The sequence below is a fragment of the Cervus canadensis genome, chromosome 6, assembly GCF_019320065.1.
Source record: "Cervus canadensis isolate Bull #8, Minnesota chromosome 6, ASM1932006v1, whole genome shotgun sequence".
Lineage (NCBI taxonomy): Eukaryota > Metazoa > Chordata > Mammalia > Artiodactyla > Cervidae > Cervus > Cervus canadensis.
In genome coordinates, this window is record NC_057391.1 from 51,931,888 (window position 1) to 51,952,192 (window position 20,305).

At 37.5% G+C, this 20,305-nt stretch overlaps 1 protein-coding gene across 5 annotated transcripts in view; it reads right to left on the reverse strand.

Annotated features, from left to right (window-relative positions):
- Nucleotides 1–20,305, reverse strand: part of UNC13C (unc-13 homolog C) — a 646,481-nt gene that overhangs the window by 220,129 nt on the left and 406,047 nt on the right. For all 5 annotated transcript variants that reach the window (XM_043471933.1, XM_043471936.1, XM_043471934.1 and 2 more), the window contains one exon: nucleotides 1,920–2,053. In XM_043471933.1, the coding sequence (XP_043327868.1) occupies nucleotides 1,920–2,053 (134 nt within the window). The remainder of the gene's footprint in view (nucleotides 1–1,919; nucleotides 2,054–20,305) is intronic.

A 20,305-nucleotide genomic window follows, 5' to 3' on the forward strand; every position in this document is an offset into this window, starting at 1 on the left:
GGGCACAGTCTTGAAAGAAGTTATTAATCTCCTTGCCTTTAGGAAATCTACTCTGTCTTCAAGAAAAGTCCAAAGAATAAATGAGAAAACAGCTCAAAGCCACCCAAGATGAAATGAGGGTGTTATATGTTAAAAGAAAAGATCTAGTACTGAGCTATCAGAAGAAATAAAAGAGCAAAGTCTCTACAGATACTCAATATGATACACTCTGGCATCAGGCAGAAAAGGTGGCTATAAGGGAAAAAGGGAAAACAAAAGTGTGAAAGCAAGCCTGATGATGCTATCACTGCACACCAGAGAGAACCACTTTCTCCACATTTAGGAGAAATGTGGGGCAGGTGAATGTCGGTAGTAAAGAAACATAAAAGGATAAAAATTAGAGTATTTACATGTATTTATTCTATAGCTAGAATTTCAATTGGATTACACACAAGCTTTCTGACCCTGTCTTGACCAGTATAGAAAATGAGAAATAATAAAACCATATTAAGCCTAAATGTACTTCATGGTTTGTCTATTTCTGCTATTCCTACAGCATTTCAGGTATGACCAATAAGTCAAAATACTCTCTTCATTAAGCAGACTGCAAATGCCTGATTGGCAGAGTCAGCTGTTATTTTGGTTGTATAGCTCTCAGTGTGTGGGTGTGGAATAAATCCTAAAGGTGCAACATTAAAGGTGGACTGGGTCTTGGAAATTATGTAATTCATGCCTTTATTTTATATATGAGGAAACTTAGACCCAAGGAAACTAGATAATTTGCCCAAGGTTTCATAGCTGGTGGAATTTTGGTAAGTTGTTCATTTCAGACTCTTCTAGAACAGCCATGAATTTTAATTCACCTGCTTTACTACCTTTATAGTTCCAGTTCAGTCACTCGGTCATGCACAACTCTTTGCAACCCCATGAATGGCAGCACGCCAGGCCTCCCTCTCCATCACCAACTCCCAGAGTCGGTGATGCCATCCAACCATCTCATCCTGTCGTCCCCTTCTCCTCCTGCCCTCAATCTTTCCCAGCATCAGGGTCTTTTCCAATGAGTCAGCTCTTCGCATCAGGTGGCCAAAGTATTGGAGTTTCAGCTTCAGCATCAGTCCTTCCAATGAACACCCAGGACTGATCTCCTTTAGGATGGACTGGTTGGATCTCCTAGCAGTCCAAGAGACTCGCCAAGAGTCTTCTCCAACACCACAGTTCAAAAGCATCAATTCTTTAGTGCTCAGCTTTCTTTATAGTCCAACTCTCACATCCATACATGACAACTAGAAAAACCATAGCCTTGACTAGACAGACCTTTGTTGACAAAGTAATGTCTCAGCTTTTTAATATGCTGTCTAGGTTGGTCATAACTTTCCTTCCAATGAGTAAGCGTCTTAATTTCATGGCTGCAATCACCCTACCTGCCTTAATTCATCTGCATAGAATTTATAAATTCTATGCATGACAGCATAGGCTTAGGTTATTTGAGAAAATCGGCTTGTTCTCTTAAATACTGCATTAAATTTTTAAAATCCAGGATACACAACTATTTTGAAAGTATACATTTGGGGCCAAATACTTACTATTAAAAAGTCACAATGGAATATGTTTAATGCGAGCTCTTTAACATTCTTTTAAGTTTGGGGGGGATAGCATTTTTCTAAGACAGTAGAAAGAGGAAATTTTTCTATATCAAATGAAAATAAATTTGGGGGAAATATTTGTTTCCATATTGAAGTAATCACACTCTATGTGGCTGAAACTAAAAACTCATACTATCACTGAATTGATGTTTATTGATAAAAGTAGAAAATACTTCTTTCTATAGCTTAATTTTGGACAAGTCTGTCATTGTCATGAGAGTATAAGCTGTACTTCAAATAGTTTATGTTTAACTTTAGCTGCATAAAATCCATTTATTAACAAAAAAATATACTTACTGATTCAGGACAGGAGTGTAGGCAGTTTTATCCTCATCAATAATAGTGACCATCAGTGTTATAAGCTGGGGCCAAAAATCCAAATTCTTGGTGGTTGGTCCCTGATCTTCCCGAGGGACGTCCTGTTTCTTACTCTGCTCAGAAAGTCAGGTAACATGCAAAACAAAAGGTTAAAGGGCATGACTTTAGTTAGAAATCACTGTCAAGCAGGAAGATCAGACAAAGAGAGTTATGAACAACTCTCAGATCATGCGAGCCAAAGTTAGTACATTCAGGTTTTCTCTCTTCATTGAATGGCATCCCACAGGGTAAAGTCACAATGGCCAGGCTTGAATTTCTAAATGCTTTGGTTCTGGAATGGAGGTTTATCTTCCTCTATTGCAGTTTATGATCTTAGGAATTATTGTTATAGAGTTTGTCCCTTTAATGTGACTTTTTCCAAGGCAAAAGGTTGAATTCTGTGTGTACAATGCTGTGTGTGTAAAATTTATCCTGCCTAAGTATTTTTTTCAAAAGTCACACTGGTTTATGTGGGCAGAACTCAAGAAAGGCTGTCTGGTTACAAACTCAGTACTGTTAAATTCTACAGATATAAAGTTACATGAATGGACCAGAACGCTTTCATTCCACTCACAAATACATTTAAGTTAACTCTAACTTTGTAAGTCTTTTTTTATGTGCATATAAGTATATTTAAATCATATTGGAATCCTTAATTTATCATACTGAATGAATTCTCCACTGTCACCTCTGGAAGGAGTGTTGTCTGAATGACCTAAATTTACAGTGAGATCAAAATAGTATAATACTCTTGAATGTTTTACATATAAACTTCATACTCAACATACGCAATTCTTTCGAACATACAGGTAAATTATTCTGGTTGTTCTGTTTCATTGGGTATTCTTCTTACAGCACTTCTTTTACATTTACTTTTTAAAATTAGGAAAAAAGATGAAGATGGAGACAGACAATTTTTACTCAAGTATGTAAGTGGGAAGCATATGGCTTCCTTGACTATTTCTGCTGAAGTAAGTATTTATAAGCTTGTAGGTCCAGGATATTTGAAAACTCCAAATGGTAGCTCAGGAAATTCATGGTCTCTCATACAAAAGGTGGATTAGATTTTATTTGGTCCAATCATTTAGCTTCCCTGGTGGCTCAGTAGTAAAGTATTTACTTGTAATGCAGGAGATGTGGATTTAACCCCTGGGTCAGGAAGATCCCATGGAGAAGGAAATGGCAACCCATTCCAGGATTCTTGCCTGGAAAATCCCATGACAAAGCAGCCTGGCAGGCTACAGTCCCTGGGGTCACAAAAGAGTTGGACATGTCTTAGCAACTAAACAACAAAAATCATTTGTTTTACTCAACTACCATGTCACTTCCAAAGATCAGCCACCCTCTGCTGAATAACTATAAGCGTATCTTCTAATAATGCCCAACATATGTAACCAGATTTAGATGAGTCATCACACTATTATTGTTCTCACTGAAGTTAAATATAACCGTGTATTGTTACAGACCTCATACAAAGACTATAATGTACCTTCAGGGACTTAAATTTTCTGAGGGTACTTCCAAGGGCTGTTAATTTACCTTTAAGCTCAAAATGTAACATATTAAAAGCTGAAGACCAAGATAGTCAAAAGACTAGTGGCTAGCACATATTACTTCAAATTGCCAGAATGAACCAAAAGTAGTCTTCAAAGGATCTTAATAAACCTTATGCATCTGACCCCTGAGAACCACTTGAGACTCTGCAGCCTTCCTCGTTTAATTCCTCAGGTACACCAAGGCACATCAGAAAATGTTTAAGAAGAAAAAGGCAGCAATACAGGCAAACAAATGTCTAACTTCTCCAATTATTAAGTTATATCGTCTATGGAAGCTTGTCTTTCTTTTATGAACAGGAATTTATTATGGTCACAGTAATGTACTTATTTATTCATTACATTAAACTCAATAGACTTCCCTCGCTATGATGTGGTCAGAAATCCAGAGAACCTGGTGAGTTGTAAAGATTGTAAGTAAAATTAGTTCTGATGGCCATGGTGAACTGTATGAGAATACTATCATTAATCATCTTGATGTGTATACAGCCAAACTATATGCCTAACTTGTTTCAAGTAACATGATTAAATAAAAGTAAATGACTATGAAAGACATGTCTAACACCAGAGTCCTTATCATCATTTTGCAAAGGGTGAACTGGGAAAGGGGAAAGACCAAAGTAGTTGAATACACATTAATTCCAAAGTCCCTTAACTGTCACAAAGTATACTTCCATTCCTTTTTTAATGCCACTAAAGGATTATAGCTGGTAACATTATTTTGCATAGAATTCTATATCATGCATCAGAATAAACCAAACAATGCTGTCATTAGATTTTATGTATCACATATTGGTATCACAAACCATGCTTTATGCATTTTACTAGTGCATTTTAATAGACTGCATGTTTAAAAGGATGGAGTACAACCATGTGTTTGGTTGGCCAAAACATTCTTATGTCTCGTGGAAAAACCCAAACGAACCTTTTGACCAGCCCAATACATGAGAATACTCACTTGATTGCTTAGGAATTCAGTTGTTCTAAGTTGTTGTTTAGTTGCTAAGTCATGTCTGACTCTTTTGTGACATCATGGACTGTGTTCTGCCAGGCTCCACTGCCCATGTGATTTCCCAGGCAAGAATACTGGAGTCGTCTGCCGTTTCCTCGTCCAGGGGATCTTCCCAACCCAGGGATCAAACCCACATCTCTTGCATTGGCCAGTGGATTCTTCCACTAAGCCACCATGAAATACTTTATTACTATTTGAGAATTTTATTAAAGCATTTGAAATTATGGTTAGAAAAATTAATGTAATGGCAGTGGAAATTCTGAAAGCTAGTAATAAGTACATTAATTACTTACTAAAACCTCTATTAATTACTATTTATCATAAGAAAAATATTTAAAATACATATTTATATTGTATATGGGTATAACATATAATTTAACCTAAACAAATAAAATACAATAGGTTTATAAAACTATGACTTAGTATGTCAATTTTAACATTGTCATTAGTTTTATAGTGACTAAAAATCATCTTGTTAACAGACAATTGAGGAAAGATATGTGAAAGAAATACTGAGAGCATAATGGGGAGATAATTTTTTAAAAGTAGAAAGTTACCAGAATGTAGGATCAACTGAGAAAAGCTTCTAGTTATGTTTATAAAGGATATTCCAATATAAGAAGCTTGTACAGACAAGCTGATAAGATGTACATTATACTTTACAATATCAAAGAAGAAAATATGAAGATACTCCATTAAGAAAAGATCAATATACAGAGAGAACCATTACATGAAAAAATTTTGAAATAACATGATATCTTCATGGTAGTAGGAGGGAGGAACACTTCTAAGGTTGCTATTAAGTATTTCTGTGCCATCCCATGTATTTGTTCTATATGCATATTTTGAAATACCTCTTCTAAGGAGTTGGCCAGACAAGGGTTGGGGGAATATTTTAGGAAAATGATGCAAGGATAGGATATTTAAATACAAAAGAACACAAAGCTAAATAGAGAATTACTAGTAATGTAAGGCTTCAGGTTTTTTACAAGTTTCTCTAAGGATATTAATGAGTATCTTATACACGCACACAAACACACACACACACACACACACATGGTCCATGCTCAAATTGAGGAAATGTTTGCTTAAATAAATAAATCATTTCCAGACTTATTGTAGTAAGATGTTAATATGCATCTCTAAGACAGTGGTTTCCAAACTTTAGTGTTTCTAAGCATCACTGGGAAGGTGTGCTAAAACAAAGACTGGTAGGCTTTACACCCAGAGTTCCTGATTCAGCAGGTCTAAGGTGAAGCTTAAGACTTTGCATATATAATGAAGTCTCAAGAAATTCTGGTGCTATTTAGAATCAGCACCAGTTGAGAATCAATACTCTGAAAGTTATCAACTAAACATTACTCTCTCAAATGCTTGAACTTGATAGAGCCCTTCACCCCTCTCCTATTCCCCACATTCCATCTTGTAAAACCTTCCACAGAAAAAAGTGTTCCTCTGAGTGTACTTTGGGAAACAAAAGGCTAGAGAGATGCAAGTGTCAAATACTGAAGGACCTTTTTTTCATACAAAGGAATCTGCATTTATACTAAATTTGATGAGTACTATTATATGCTTTTAAACATGGGAATGCATAATTATAGTTGTGTTTTAAAAAAATGATTTGGCAGTAGCAGGAAGTTTAATAAAGTTATACTTATGAAATAGTCAATAAATAAAATTGGCAGGCTTATGAAAATACTTAGGAAATAGTTAAGTAAAATAAATATAATTCATTACATAAACGGTGAGAAAAAAGAGAGAGGGGGAGAAGTCAATGGAACTATCCAGAAGGTAACCAGGTAAACCGATCAGTAGTTTAGGAAGCTCTCTGAACTACTGACACAGTTGAGGACTTCCAGCATGTGTGCGGTAGCTAAAATTATGGGGTAAACAAGATTACTCAAAGAGAGCAAGAGAGGAGACTACACAGCCAGAGGCAAAACCTTGGGGAGAGAGTCTAAAAAAAGTATCATTTTATGAAAGAGAAGCACAGATAGGGGAGTGAGGTCCCTACGGAAACGAGAGAAACTGGTGTCCAGAGTTAATGTGGGAGGATTACCCTCAAATGTAAATGAAGAGCATGGTCAGGTGATAAAAAAGGCTTGCAGGTAAATCTCATTGATGATGAGGAAAGAGAGCAAGGAATTTTTATCTTGAGATAAGAGAAGTAGCAAAAGTTCGAAACAGCATTTGCAAGGAACAAGAGCAGACTTTGAGTTGGACCCAGAGTGGACCTGCCAGGGAGCTGGGGAGCGCTGGTGAGGGTGGGTTCTTGAGCATCTAGGACCATCATGAGTTCCCTCCAGGACTGGATTCAGAAATCAAGGAAACACTGCTGGATTTACTACTGGAGGGCCATGCATAGGAAAGGGATTTAAGTGTTTGACAAGAATGGCCGGAGCTCTGAAACAAATATGTATTATGGTCCGGAGGAAGGAAGAAGAGAAATGAGAGGGACGATGGAGGAGTAGATCTAGAAAGAAGAGGGAGGAGAAAGCAAGGGCAGCAGACAATGGGAGGAGGATGTTGGTGTCCAGGTGTTCAGGTCATGGGGGCAGGAATAGAGATCAGATAAAGGGCCCCAGTTGCAGTCCATGGGGTTGCAAAGAGTCAGACACAACTGAGCTAAAGGGCTCCAGAGTGGAGGTTGAGAAGAGCTAAGAAAAGATTCCTCAGGTAAGATAATGAAGTTGTGACATCTCTGCAAAGAGCTTACAGAATCTGTGTGCATGCAGTGGCTGACTGCAGTAGCATACAGATCAAGATGGTTTTTGTTCAAGGCAGGTAAGTGATGTCTTGAAAGTTTTGGCAACAAGGCTTACAGACGATAGGAATTAGGAAAATCAGGACAGAGTGGATAAAAAGACACAAAAGAAAATGAAATAGTAGTGAGCCTGAGTATTAAAAAAGAAATAAGCTTTAAAATATAACAAAAGGCTGGCAAATTATTGATAATATTAAAACATGAACTAGATAGCTCTTATATAATAAGTTTGCAATTTCCTCTGACTCTGAGTCGGCTGTTTATCTTCTCATACTTCGGAGATAAGGACATGTTAGCCCTAGTAGATGACAGGTTAGAAAAATTGGAACTTTTTAAATGGTTTTGGAAGCAGAACATAAAGCTACAGATGTTCAGGGGTTTTGAGACGTCTGTGAAGCAATGTGGACAGTTTATCATCCAGAAAGAAGAGCATTTATACTGGCCTACACTTAGGCAGGATTAGACACGATTACTCTAGGTACGGTTCCGATAGCCCAGGGAAAGCAGGTGGAACGCTTTTTGCATCAGTGGAGTCACCTTTATTGCTTCTCTCCCCCAGATAATATTCCCTCCCCTTTTTGTTGTTTAGTCAGTAAGTCGTCTCTGACTCCTTTGCGACCCCATGGACTGTAGCCTGCCAGGGTCCTCTGTCTATGGAGTTTCCCAGGTAATAATAATGGAGTGGGTTGCCCTTTACTTCTCCAAGGGATCCTCCCAACCCAGGGGTTGAAACCAACTCTCCTGTACTGGCAGGTGGATTCTTTACCACTGAGCCACCAGGGACGCTCATACTTTCCTTTACTGTCTAATAATACTTCTACCACCTCCGAAAGCAGCAACAGAGGCTTCTTTCCAATTCACTCCATGGTCAATCCTCACAACAGAACTGTCAGCCTTAAAGACTGAATATGGTCTTTAAGACTACACATGAGAGAAATCTGACCCACAATCTCCATAGCAACCAGTCCGGAAGTCAATCCACAACCTCTGCAACAGTCAGCCCAGAATGGTTAGGACTTGGTCAATGATCCCAGCTTCCTTACGCTTCATATTCACTTCAAACTTATACTGTCACAAGGCATTTTTGTTATGGGTTTTAAAATTTACTTATATAATAAATTACAGCAGTAGGAATATAAACTCTGTTCCAGCTATCCCAGAAAGGCAAAAATGACACATCTTTATCTGTGATGAAAGTAAACTCAAGTTGATGTAGATGTAGCCGGAATACTCAGGGCTACCCACTCTGTGCAGGATCACGATCCAGTTCATCAGAGAATCCAGGCACTAAGTCTCATTCAGAGTAACTTCCCAGAGTCTCTCCCACTCACAACCGACATTTAAGTGACTTACTATGTATTAGTAGAAGTCTGTGGTGAAGTAGACATTTTTGACAGTGGTATTAAAAATTAATAGTGGAAAAAACCTTTGAAGTAGGTAGATAAAAGGTGTTAAACTTGCAAATGGTCTAAGTGATGAACTAAACTTTGCCATAGGCAAAAAAAGTTTGTTTTTTTTTTTTTTATTAAGTAATGGGAAATGTTGGCACCACCTTAAATTGGATGCCCCATTTATATTAGATCTTAAGATATATAAGGAGACTTAGGTCATCAGATAGAAATACTAATGCTTCCATGTAACAATGACTTTCAAACTTTTTGACTAGACACAGGGATCATGAACCCTGTTTATCAATAACTTAATTTGCATCTTTATGCCTTAACAAACAAAATCTATTTTTTGCCATTTAACTGAGCCTCCTTCTAGTTAGGTGACTCCCGGTTTCTTCAGGCCAACAAACTCCAGTCATATTAGACCTGAAACTTCCCTTGCCTTTCACTATAAAGCTTTTTCACATTCCTGCCTGACTTTGAGTCTCTGCCACATAAAAGTGAGTTTGGCTGCCTTCCCTGTTTTAGCAAGATCTGAATAAACAGCCTCTGTTAGTTCTCATTTGGGTGATCTTCAGTGATTTTCAAATATCAAAGCCAAACATTAAAACCCTCACTTCAAAGATAAAGAAACTGAGGGTTAACTTCTTTCTGATCTCCTCTTTGTTACTGAAAACAGAACACCTAGATCACATTTAAAACATATAGCTTTGGTTTGCTCTTTATATTCTGAACTGCAAGACCTGGTTATGTAGCTTATAGACACAGATGACAAACATTACTTCCCACCAATAACAATGGGCTGATTTTTATTCTGAGTTCTCTATCTTGAATGAGAATGAATACTTTCAGAAAATAAAGTTATCAGTGCTTATGTGAAATCCCTGCACATGCCCTGTGTTCTTGAGACTCTCACAGCTGCTTAGCATTCATCTGCAGTTTGAGAGCTATAGGCACAAAGAAGGTTTGGTTCTAACTTAATTGCCAATTGCTCTCCCCTCCATTTTAGAGCTTTCTTTTTTTAACCATGTTTAGTGAAGTACAGTTAATTTACAATGTTGTGTTAGTTTGAGGTGTATGGAATCAATATTAAACAACAGATATAAATACAAATATAGATATACGTTCTTTTTCAGATTTTTTCCATTATAGTTATTACAAGACATTGAATAAGTTCCCTGTGTTATGTAATAGGTCCTTGTTGTTTATCTACTTTATATAGTGAAATGAAGTGAAGTCGCTCAGTCGTGTCCGACTCTTTGCGACCCCATGGACTGTAGCCTACCAGGATCCTCCGTCCATGGGATTCTCCAGGCAAGAGTACTGGTGTGGGTTGCCATTTCCTTCTCCAGGGGATTTCCCAACCCAGGGATCAAACCCCGGTCTCCTGAATTGTAGACAGATGCTTTACCGTAGAACATTGCATAAATGTTAATCCCAAACTCCTAACTTATAGAACTTTCTTAATCGATATTGTTTTATTATTAGTATCCAATGTCCCAAAAGTTCTTACTGAAGTTTCTAGTTAGTCCCTACAATTCATATGACTGCAATCCCTTTATTTGTTTCTCCCAATTAGTGTTGATTTAATTCCACTCAATTTTGGGCAGGATGGACAACCAGACAAGGACATACTAGGAAATCCAGAGAGTGCAGTTCCCAACACTTCATAGACTCCCACTCTGCTTGCTCAAATATAGGAAACCATCAAAATGACACTATAGTATCCTGAATGACTTCACTAAAATTGCTTATCTTGGTAATTCTGGAAGGCTAAATTCTTATCTGATTACACTTAAGGAAAATGATGTGAATCTCTGATCATGGTGTGAAGGGGTAGATAGGAAGTTAAAAAAAAAAAGAGAGAGGATGTGAAAATATCTCATGGAGGCTTGCATCCTTTAGAAGAGGAAGAAAATAAAAGAGGAGAAAGACTGAACATGTATTAACTGTTAACTGTATGAGAAACTTGGTTACCACACCAGAGACTGCTACAATCATTTTTCAGCACAAAGGCATTCAACTGGATTCCAGAGTCCTGCATTTGGAGTAAAATCAACTAGACTGTCCACAGACAAGATAAAAGAAAGAGATAAAGAAGTTTAAATCAACACATAAGTAAATGCATATCATTTGTGCTCACTTCTTAACAGCTTAGAGCTCACAGACCTACCCACATCGCTGTACCTCTTTTCTTTGTTCTTGAGTCAGTGTCTTTATAGTACTAGAAAGGCTACAGAAACATTTACTGCATTTTATAGATGAGGAAACAGCCTAACAGATGAGGCAACTGAGCTTGACATAGTTTAAAGTAGTCCCAAGGTCACAGAGAAGACTCTCGAGAGTCCCTTGGACTGCAAGGAGATCAAACTAGTCAATCCTAAAGGAATCAACCCTGAATATTCATTGGAAGAACTGATGCTGAAGCTGAAGTTCCAATACCACATGATGCGAAGAGCCGACACGCTGGAAAAGACCCTGATGCTGGGAAAGATTGAGGGCAGGAGGAGGACAGGAAACAGGGTGAGATGGTTGGATGGCATCACTGACTCAACGGATATGAGTTTGTGCAAACTCCAGGAGACAGCGGAAGACAGAGGAGCCTGGCGTGCTGCAGTCCATGGGGTCACAGAGTCGGACACAACTTAGCAACTAAACGACAAGATCATAGGTCGTCACAAAATCAGAAAACTAAGACCTTGAAAAGAGAGACTACCTCACTCAACCTCTCTTCTAAAGCTAAAAATTACTCAGTTAAAAAGCAGAACACAGAGTTGGATTTTGTTTGTTAAGGCATAAAGACAAATTAAGTTATTGATCCACAGGGCTTATGACCCTTCTATCTAATTAAAAGCTTAAAAGTCACTGCTACATAGAAAATTCACATTTGTAAAAAAAAAAAAAAAAAAAAAAGAAAATTCACATTTGTAACTGAAGACCTAAGTCTCCTTATACATCTTAAGATCTAATAAAAATGGGGCATTCATTTTAAGTGGTGCCAATATTTCCCATTACTTTTTCTTTTTTTTTTGCCTATAGCAGAGTTCAATTCATCCCTCACTTAGACCATTTCCAAGTTTAACACCTTTTATCTACCTACTTCAAAGGTTTTTCCACTACTAATTTTTAATACCATTGTCAAAAATGCCTTCTTCACCACTGAATTTTACTGATATATAGGAAGTCACTTAAATGTTGGTCATGAATGGGAGAGACTCTAGAAATTACTCTGAATGAGACAGTGCTTGGATTTGCTAATGAGCTGGATTGTGATCATACATGGAATGAATAGCCCTGACTATTCTGGCTAGGTGTGCATCAACCTGACTTTACTTTCATCACAGACAAAGGTGTGCCATTTTTGCCCTTCTGGGATAGCTGGGGCAGAGTTTATATTCCAACTGCCATAATTTATTATACAAATAGCTTTTCAAATCCATAGCAAAAATGCCTTGGGAAATTGTGAATTGTAAGTTATGCAGAAAACTTAAATGAATCACACAGCAAGCAGTGAAATCTGAGACTATATGCAAAGCTGCCCCTGACGTGTACTTTTCTAAGTCTGATCCATGGGTTATCTACATCAAGATCGCCTCAGTTGTTTATTAGAAATACAAACATTTGATTTTAAAGTCCTTGTGCAGATCTACTAAGTCAAGATAACTAGAGGTATGACCCGGGAGTCTGGACTTAATACATACAGCTCTGCTCTTCTGAAATTCTCACATTCCTAGGCAGAGTTCACTACTAAACTGTCAGTAAGTCAGGCAAAAATAGGCCTCTTTTTTTTTTTTAAGGAAGAATGATACAGTACCTCTCAGATGCTAACACTGGTCATAGGTTGCTAGATTTTGCATTCTGTGTGGTAAGAGAAGATTTCTGCTTTATCTTTATGTATGACATATTTCCAACTACATAGCTCTCTAATTTTAAGTGGAGATGGAATAACCTCTAGGATATTCATGTGGTGCTCCTTCCAGGTGTTGATATGTTGCTATGCTAATCCTTTTGTAAACATTACTTTTTAAATTAACTCTCCCTAGGGAACTATTGTTATATCCAAAAAACTTAATTTATGGTTGCTAATTGAAGAAAAAAATAGAGCACCTGGTATTCTTAATAAGAGTAACTATAAACCTAAGAAATATGTTAACCTAGTTGGGGGGGGGGATGAATTTCCTTGTTTTCTAAAGTTATTAGAAATTATTCAATTTCCTTGAATTCTAAAAATATTAGAATTTTTGTATTACAGTATAACAATAAAACAGAGAATCTTCACTGGGTCCTTTCAGCTTCAGTAAGTCTGAGATATACTGATAGTTAAACTGTCAAAAACGCACTTAAAAGTTTGGATATTCTAAGTGATTTTTAAAATCTCTAAATGGTTCCTTGAATTTCAACAGACTATAAATGGCTAATGATCTACATACAGAACTATAAATTGTCATAACTTTGAATGTAGATGTTAAATATATAAATTACTTAACAGCATGAAATAACAGAAAATAATAACAACATGAAGTGAGAAACTGGTATTTTGTTATCAACTTACATCAACTTGTCTAAACGTGGGCAAGGAATTCATTTCTTCAAATTTGGATGCTTAATATTAAAATCAGAGTATATCTATTTAATCCTATTTTTCTGATAGTTCTAGTGAGTTATATGGGTAGAACATTTTCAGTAAGAGACATTTATTACTGTAAGAAATTAATACTCACCTTTAATTAAATTTATGGTAAATGCTCTGCTAATTGACAAGGTTCTTGTTCGAATCCCAAGAGAGATGCATAAGACAGTTTCATGAACATAAAATATTACCACTTTAATGTATAAATTGTTTTCCCTTTTCTCTTTACATGAATTAAACTTGCATTAAAAAGGAAAAATGTAAACTGGTCACATCTAGAAAGCACTTATTTTCAATTTAAGATATAAACATTTAAAGAACGAGTAGTACTGAGATCAAACTCAGGTGTTTGGTCTAGAAGGCATTTATTTTCAATTTAAGATACCAATATTTAAAAGAACTACTAGCACTGAGATGATACTCAGGAGTACCATGACTGCTGACTTCAAATACATGGTGGACTGTGGTATAGAAAGAGATTAGAATAGAAATTGAGTTTGTCTTGTTTGGTCAAGAAAATAAAACTAGTACTTGTGAGTAAAACTTTCAATAGAGAAGATTTCAGTACAACATAAGGAAAAACGTCTAAATATCAGATCTCTACAAATGTTATAAGCCTCCAGTCATTTAAAGGTGTACAAAAAATCCTTTGTTCATCTTGTATTTAAAAATTGACCACAATCTCTGAGTTTCATTTTAATAGACTTTCTATGATTACATGCCTGTAACTAAATTTATAGAGATGAACACTTAAATTTTGATCACTTGACAGTAAGTTGATTATAAATACTTGGAGCCTTTTTTTAATTTATAGCTTTATTGATGTGCACAGTTTGATGAGTTTGAACATATGTACATATCCATGATATGATCACTAAAAGCAAAGTTATAAAGCTAATAATCACCTCCAAAAGTTTCCTTGCATCCTTTTCTCCCACAGTAAGAACCCTTGACACCACATCTATCCTCTCAACAAAATTTTTAATACCCAATTTTATTATTGGTATTAAAAAGCAGAGACATGGAATGGAAACAGTGACAGACTATTTTCTTGAGCTCCAAAATCACTGTGGACAGTGACTACAGCCATGAAATTTAAAAGACCCTTGCTTCTTGGAAGTAAAGCAATGAAAAACTTAGCATATTAAAAAGCAGAGACATTACTTTGCCTACAAAGGTCCATATAGTCAAAGCTATGGTTTTTCCAGTAGTCATGTATGGATGTGAGAACTGGACAATAAAAAAAGGCTGAGCGCCGAAGAATTGATGTCTTCAAAGTGTGGTGCTGGAGAAGACTCTTGAGAGTCCCTTGGATGGCAAGGAAATCAAACCAGTCAATCCTAAAGGAAATTAACCCTGAATATTCACTGAAGGACTGATGCTGAAGCTCCAATACTTTGGCCACTTGATGCAAAGAGGTGACTCATTGGAAACAGGAAAAGACACTGATGCTGAGAAAGATTGAAGGCAGGAGAAGAAGGGAATGACAGAGGATGAGATGGTTGGATGGCATCACTGACTCAATGGACATGAGTTTGAGCAAACTCTGGGCAACAGTGAAGGACAAGGAAGCCTAGTATGCTCCAGTCCATGGGGTTGCAAAGAGTTGGACATGACTTAGTGACCGAACAACCACCATCACATTATTGGGGCTTCCCAGGTGGCTCAATGGTAAAGAATCTGCCTTCAATGCAGCAGACTCAAGTTCGATCCCTGGGTCAGGAACATCCACTGGAGAAGGAAATGACAATCCACTCCAGTATTCTTGCCTGGAAAATCCCATGGACAGAGGAGCCTAGTGGGCTATAGCCCATGGGGTCGCAAAGAGTTAGACATGACTCAGTGACTAAACAACAACAACAAACAACTGTATTATTAACTCTAGGCACTGTGCTGTATGGCAGATCTCTAAAACTTACCTTGTATAATTGTAACTTCATACCCACTGAATATATGACTACCATTTAAAAAGGATAGAATACGTTGTGTCAGAAAAAAGACAACTATTCACCAGATTTGTTTCTCCTTTTCCTTGAGTACACAGCTTAACTACTGTGGAGGGCGACAGATGCCTTTAAATTCTTTGATAATCCTTTCATTAAAAAGTATGCCTATATTGTCTTCCTTTGTATATGGGTGACTTTGACCAAAAGAATATGGCAGAAATGACCTATGCATGTGTCCAGACTGAGATTTGATGAAATTAGCAACTCCCATTTCTTCTCTTTTGCACCAGCTCCTCTTATAATTTAGCAACTACGCTGTGAGGATACCCAGGTGGCCCCATGGAGAAGTCCATGTGGAAAAGAATAGATCTGCAGTTCCCAGCTGACAGCAGCGTATCTTGTTGGTCATATGAGTATTGAAAGTAGATCCTCCAACTCCAGTCAGGCACAATCAGACGGAGCAGCATGGAGCAGAGATGATGCACCCAAGCCTATGACCAGGGCAGATTTGTGAGCAAACTAAGATATTGTTACTGTTTTATTAAGCCATTAAGATTTATAGTGGCTTGTCAACTAGAATAGAATTTAATGCTGGAAGTGGGGTGTTAATGTTAGAAACCTAAAACCTGTGGCATTGATCTGGGATTGAATGGTAGGCAGAAGTTAGAAGGGCTTCAAGAAGATTATTAGTGAAATCAGAAGACTTGCTGGTGAGAACTTGAAGGACAGTGAGGAAATTGTTATTTTAGGCCAGAAAAAGGGTGACTCCTGTTATTTAGCAAGGAAAATTTGTCAATGTTGTCACCTGCAATAAATACAGAAAGTAGAAAATATAATGTGAACTGGTAGATTCAGCAGAATAATGAGTATGTCAAGTGGTTTCTCAACATCACATAGAATAAGATGACACTGGAAAGAGAGATGGACTAAAAAACAAATGAATCATTTTCCAAGCAGAACTCGGAGGATATATAAAGGAACTAGGACTTCTTGGGTTCAAAACAAAAATGTTCTCATCCTTAATATCTCCAGAGGACAAAATTTTCAATGTGAGAAAGAGTTTCAGGGAATGTATCAAATCTGGGGTACTTTATTAGCATGACTCTATGGTTGCACAAAATAGCTAAGTCCAAAGCAAGGTTTCTGAGAGGTTTATAAATATTCAAGATGTATGCAGTAGACTTTCTGAGTACCTTAAGAAAGTTCCTCTGAGAATTTTTGTGCTAGAAAAAAAGGGGGCTTGTAAGAATCTTATAGATGTGCTTTGTGGTTCCTTTCATCTAAACAAAACAACTTTTAAGAATATTAACTGCATTGTCCTATAGCCCATGACTTTTACTCCAAGGTAAAGGTCTTAGAAGCATGGGTGTTGCTTTTGTTTAATAGAATTTTTACAGATATCTGAAGTAAATTATATCAGTTTGGACAAAAGATTGGCAGTGTGAAATGAAAAGAGGCCTTTGGGTTCCAAACTTCTATAGGCAGGAAGCAAGCTAGAAGTCTCCTCATAGGTAATGATGAGCTAGTCCCTATGGAACAGGATAGATGACTCAAGGGTAAGGTCAAGAGCTCAGAGCCAAAAGTCAGAGAGAATAACCCCTCGAGAGCAGGATTAGGCACCAATAAGTTACTGGCACAAGTTTCTCCCTAGATTTCTGTATTTTCATGAACAAATAACTCTTACCTCTCTCCTGTTTTTGAACAGAAGTAACTGTTGAAGCTTACACTCTATCTTACTATTGTCTACTAGCCATGTGGGAGGGGGCAGGCAATTTGACTCTTCAGTTCCGGGTATTTAGATCAAGAGGAACCACCCTTCAGAAACAGGACCCAAGGAGCTTCATCTCCATCAGGATGTGATTTAAAGGAATCCTGAATCTCAAGTATGAGCCTGATGCTGGAATAGTATGAGAATTTTGCAAAGTGTTGGAAGTGAGTGTGTGAGTGCAATTCTCACTTGAGAGAAATGTAAAGAATCCTTGGAGAGGCCCACAAGGAAATGAACCAAGGCCCCAAGATAACAGCCTCAGCCAAACTTCCAGATGACAGTTGTTACTAACTTGCCAGCCACGTGTGTAAGCCGTCTCGGAAGTAGACCCTCCAGCCCCAGATGAACTGCTTCAACTAGTGCTGTAAGGAGCAGACATGAGCCCTCCCCAAGCTGCAGATTCATGAGCAAACTAAATGTTATCCCCCAACAGTTGAGATTTGGTATTATTAATCATAGAGCATCAGATAAGCAGAACAACTATACTTCCTAGCCTCCTTTGCAGGTACTTGGGGAAATATGACTGAGTTCTAGCCAACAGAAGTGCTTAAGCCTTTAAACCACACATGTACAACCCTCTGTGTTCCTTTCCCTTCCAGTTTTCTATGCAAAAGCACAGCCACTTTAGTACCACATTTAAGATGGTAGAATCACAGGACAGAAGGGATCAGGTTTTCTGAATTTCTGCTTGGAAGAGTGAAGCAGATGCTTGTGGACGTCAGTGTCATGTCTTCTAAGCCCACTTGATTTCAATGCAAGTAGTGAGTAATTTCACATGTGTCACCAGGGTCCCACCTCAAACATTTGCTGCAACCTTTCTCTGACAAGATGCCTGGTGCTTTTTATAAAGTCACAGAAGGGCATTCCATCACATTCAGATGTGGCCCAGATATGTGAGAGGTCAACAGCTCAGCCTCCCTGTAATAGTTTCCTGTGGCTCCTGTAGCAAATTACTGCAGACGTAAAACAAAAGAAATTTACTCTCTCGCAGCTCTGGAACTGAGAAATCCAAAATCAAATTCAATTGGATTGTTTCCTTCTGCAGTCTGCCAGAAGAATTCCTTCTATGCCTCTCTCCTAGACTCTGATGACAGGGGGTAACCCTTGACATTCTTCAGCTTGTGGATACAATAACTCCAATCTCTGCTTCCATATTCACATGGCCTCTTCTATGTGTTACTCTGTCTTCTGTCTCTTACAAGAACACCTGTCACTGGATTTACACTAATCTCTAAATGCTTACCTTAGCTACACTGCAAAGGTCCTTATTCTAAGTAAATTCACATTCTGAGGTCTTGGGTGACACCATTTAACCCACCAAACTCCCCATCACCCCCTGGGACAATTCTGAGGTACGTGCCCCGTAATTTCCCTATGGACTTCCAAAGGAACAGAGCCTCAGGTGACTGAGAGATAATCAACTCATGAGGTACCTGTATTGCTTCTCTGTCTTCTTTATCTCATTTTCCCTACACACTCAACTTCTCTTTTCTGGGATCATGTCTCATACAAACTACCTACAAGTTCTGCTAAGTTTTACTTCTAGAGAACCACAACTGTGGCAAGAGCATCCATTTTCATCAACTGTATGTGAGTATGAATGAAATATATCACTCCTATTTTAGTTTAAGTTTGTTTAATCATTCTGCTTTGATCTGTGATAAGCCCATCATTCTTTATAAATTTAAATTCTCCATCTTTTTTTCCTATGTTTCAGGCACCATCCACATTTTTCTTTTGTTTCTGTCATTGTTACCTTCTCAAAACCTTTTCTGTCTTTAAAGGAGTCTGCAAAAGCTTTATGTTTTCTCTTAAGCTAAGTTATTCTTAGATGTTTCCGGAAAGCAATTTTTAGATATTTAGTCCTTGAAATTGACATACATAATTTCTCTCAAACACGTTCCTATGGGTACACTCATTCATGGAAAATGAATATAATTTCTTCAAAAGGAAGAAGTTACTACTGGATACAATGTTACAATTTAAATTTAAAGTAGTCTCAGTGCCTCTTTTCAATGAATGAATAATTCTCTTAAAGATAGAAATAATAAAGTCTTTCACTCCAAATACAAAAGACCCAAGAAATCGAATAGTCAGATGGGGGAAGTAAAGGGATGTGGTTGAAAAAAAAAAGAAAGAAGTTTTGCTGCTAAGCGGGTATATTTGTTTTTTATTGCTTTGCAGCAAATTGTCACAAGTTGAGCAACTTTAAACAACACACATTTACTGTCACAGTCTCCATGGGTCAGGAGTTCAGGCACAGGTAACTGTGTGCTCAACCGTCCCACAGAGCTGCTCTCCAAGTGCTGGCCAGGACTGGGAGCTCGTCTGAGACTCAGAGCTCCCATGCAAGCCTGCATGACTGTTGGCAGAATTCATTTTCTTATATCTATAGAATATATAGCACTTGATTTCCCAATCTCTCTGACCTCAGAAAAGGTCCAATCTTCCTTATAAAGGGCTTACCTGTCTAGGTCAGGTAATACCCAGTGTAATACTTATTTTCATCAATTCAAAGTCAAACTGATTAGGAACCTTAATTACATCTGCAAAACCCTTTATTTTTGACATATAATCCAATCACAGGTTTAGGTTTTTGTCTTAGGTTTTTGCCATATTCCACTGGCTAAACGCAAGTCACAGGTTTTGCCCACAGTTAAGAGAAAAATGTTATATAAGAGCACAACTCAATAGAGTTCTCAGAATTCTGCTAACCTCTGCAGGGTAAAAATTATTTTAAGGGTGGTTTCCCTTGGCTGGATGTGCCAAAATTTTTTTTAAAAGTTATTTTAATACTTTATTCAGGGGGGAAATGATATCAAAGATCCTAGGCTTGTCTTCTGAATAGTAGAATAGATATCTGAATAAACCTCAATTGACAGAACTGAACTATTGAATGAAAGGGCTATAATTTGTAAAATACATAACCATTTTGGAAAACAGTTTGGCATTTTCCAGTAAAGTAAATTATGCACATATCCTAACTCTCTGTAATTCTACTTACAGGCATATATCCTACAGAAACCCTTGCATTTATTCACTAGGAGGCATACACAGAACTAAACAGTTCTGTATATAAAAAAGTGTTTACAATAGCCACAATTCCCCAAACTGGAAATACCCCAACTCTCCATTACCTATAGAATATACAAATAAATTGATTTATAAAATGAGATTTCAATAGAGTACTGACAATGAAGGGCCAACTGCATAGTGGGTATTATGGTGCTCTGCTCAGGTTCCCTCTTTAGGGCCTGGCACT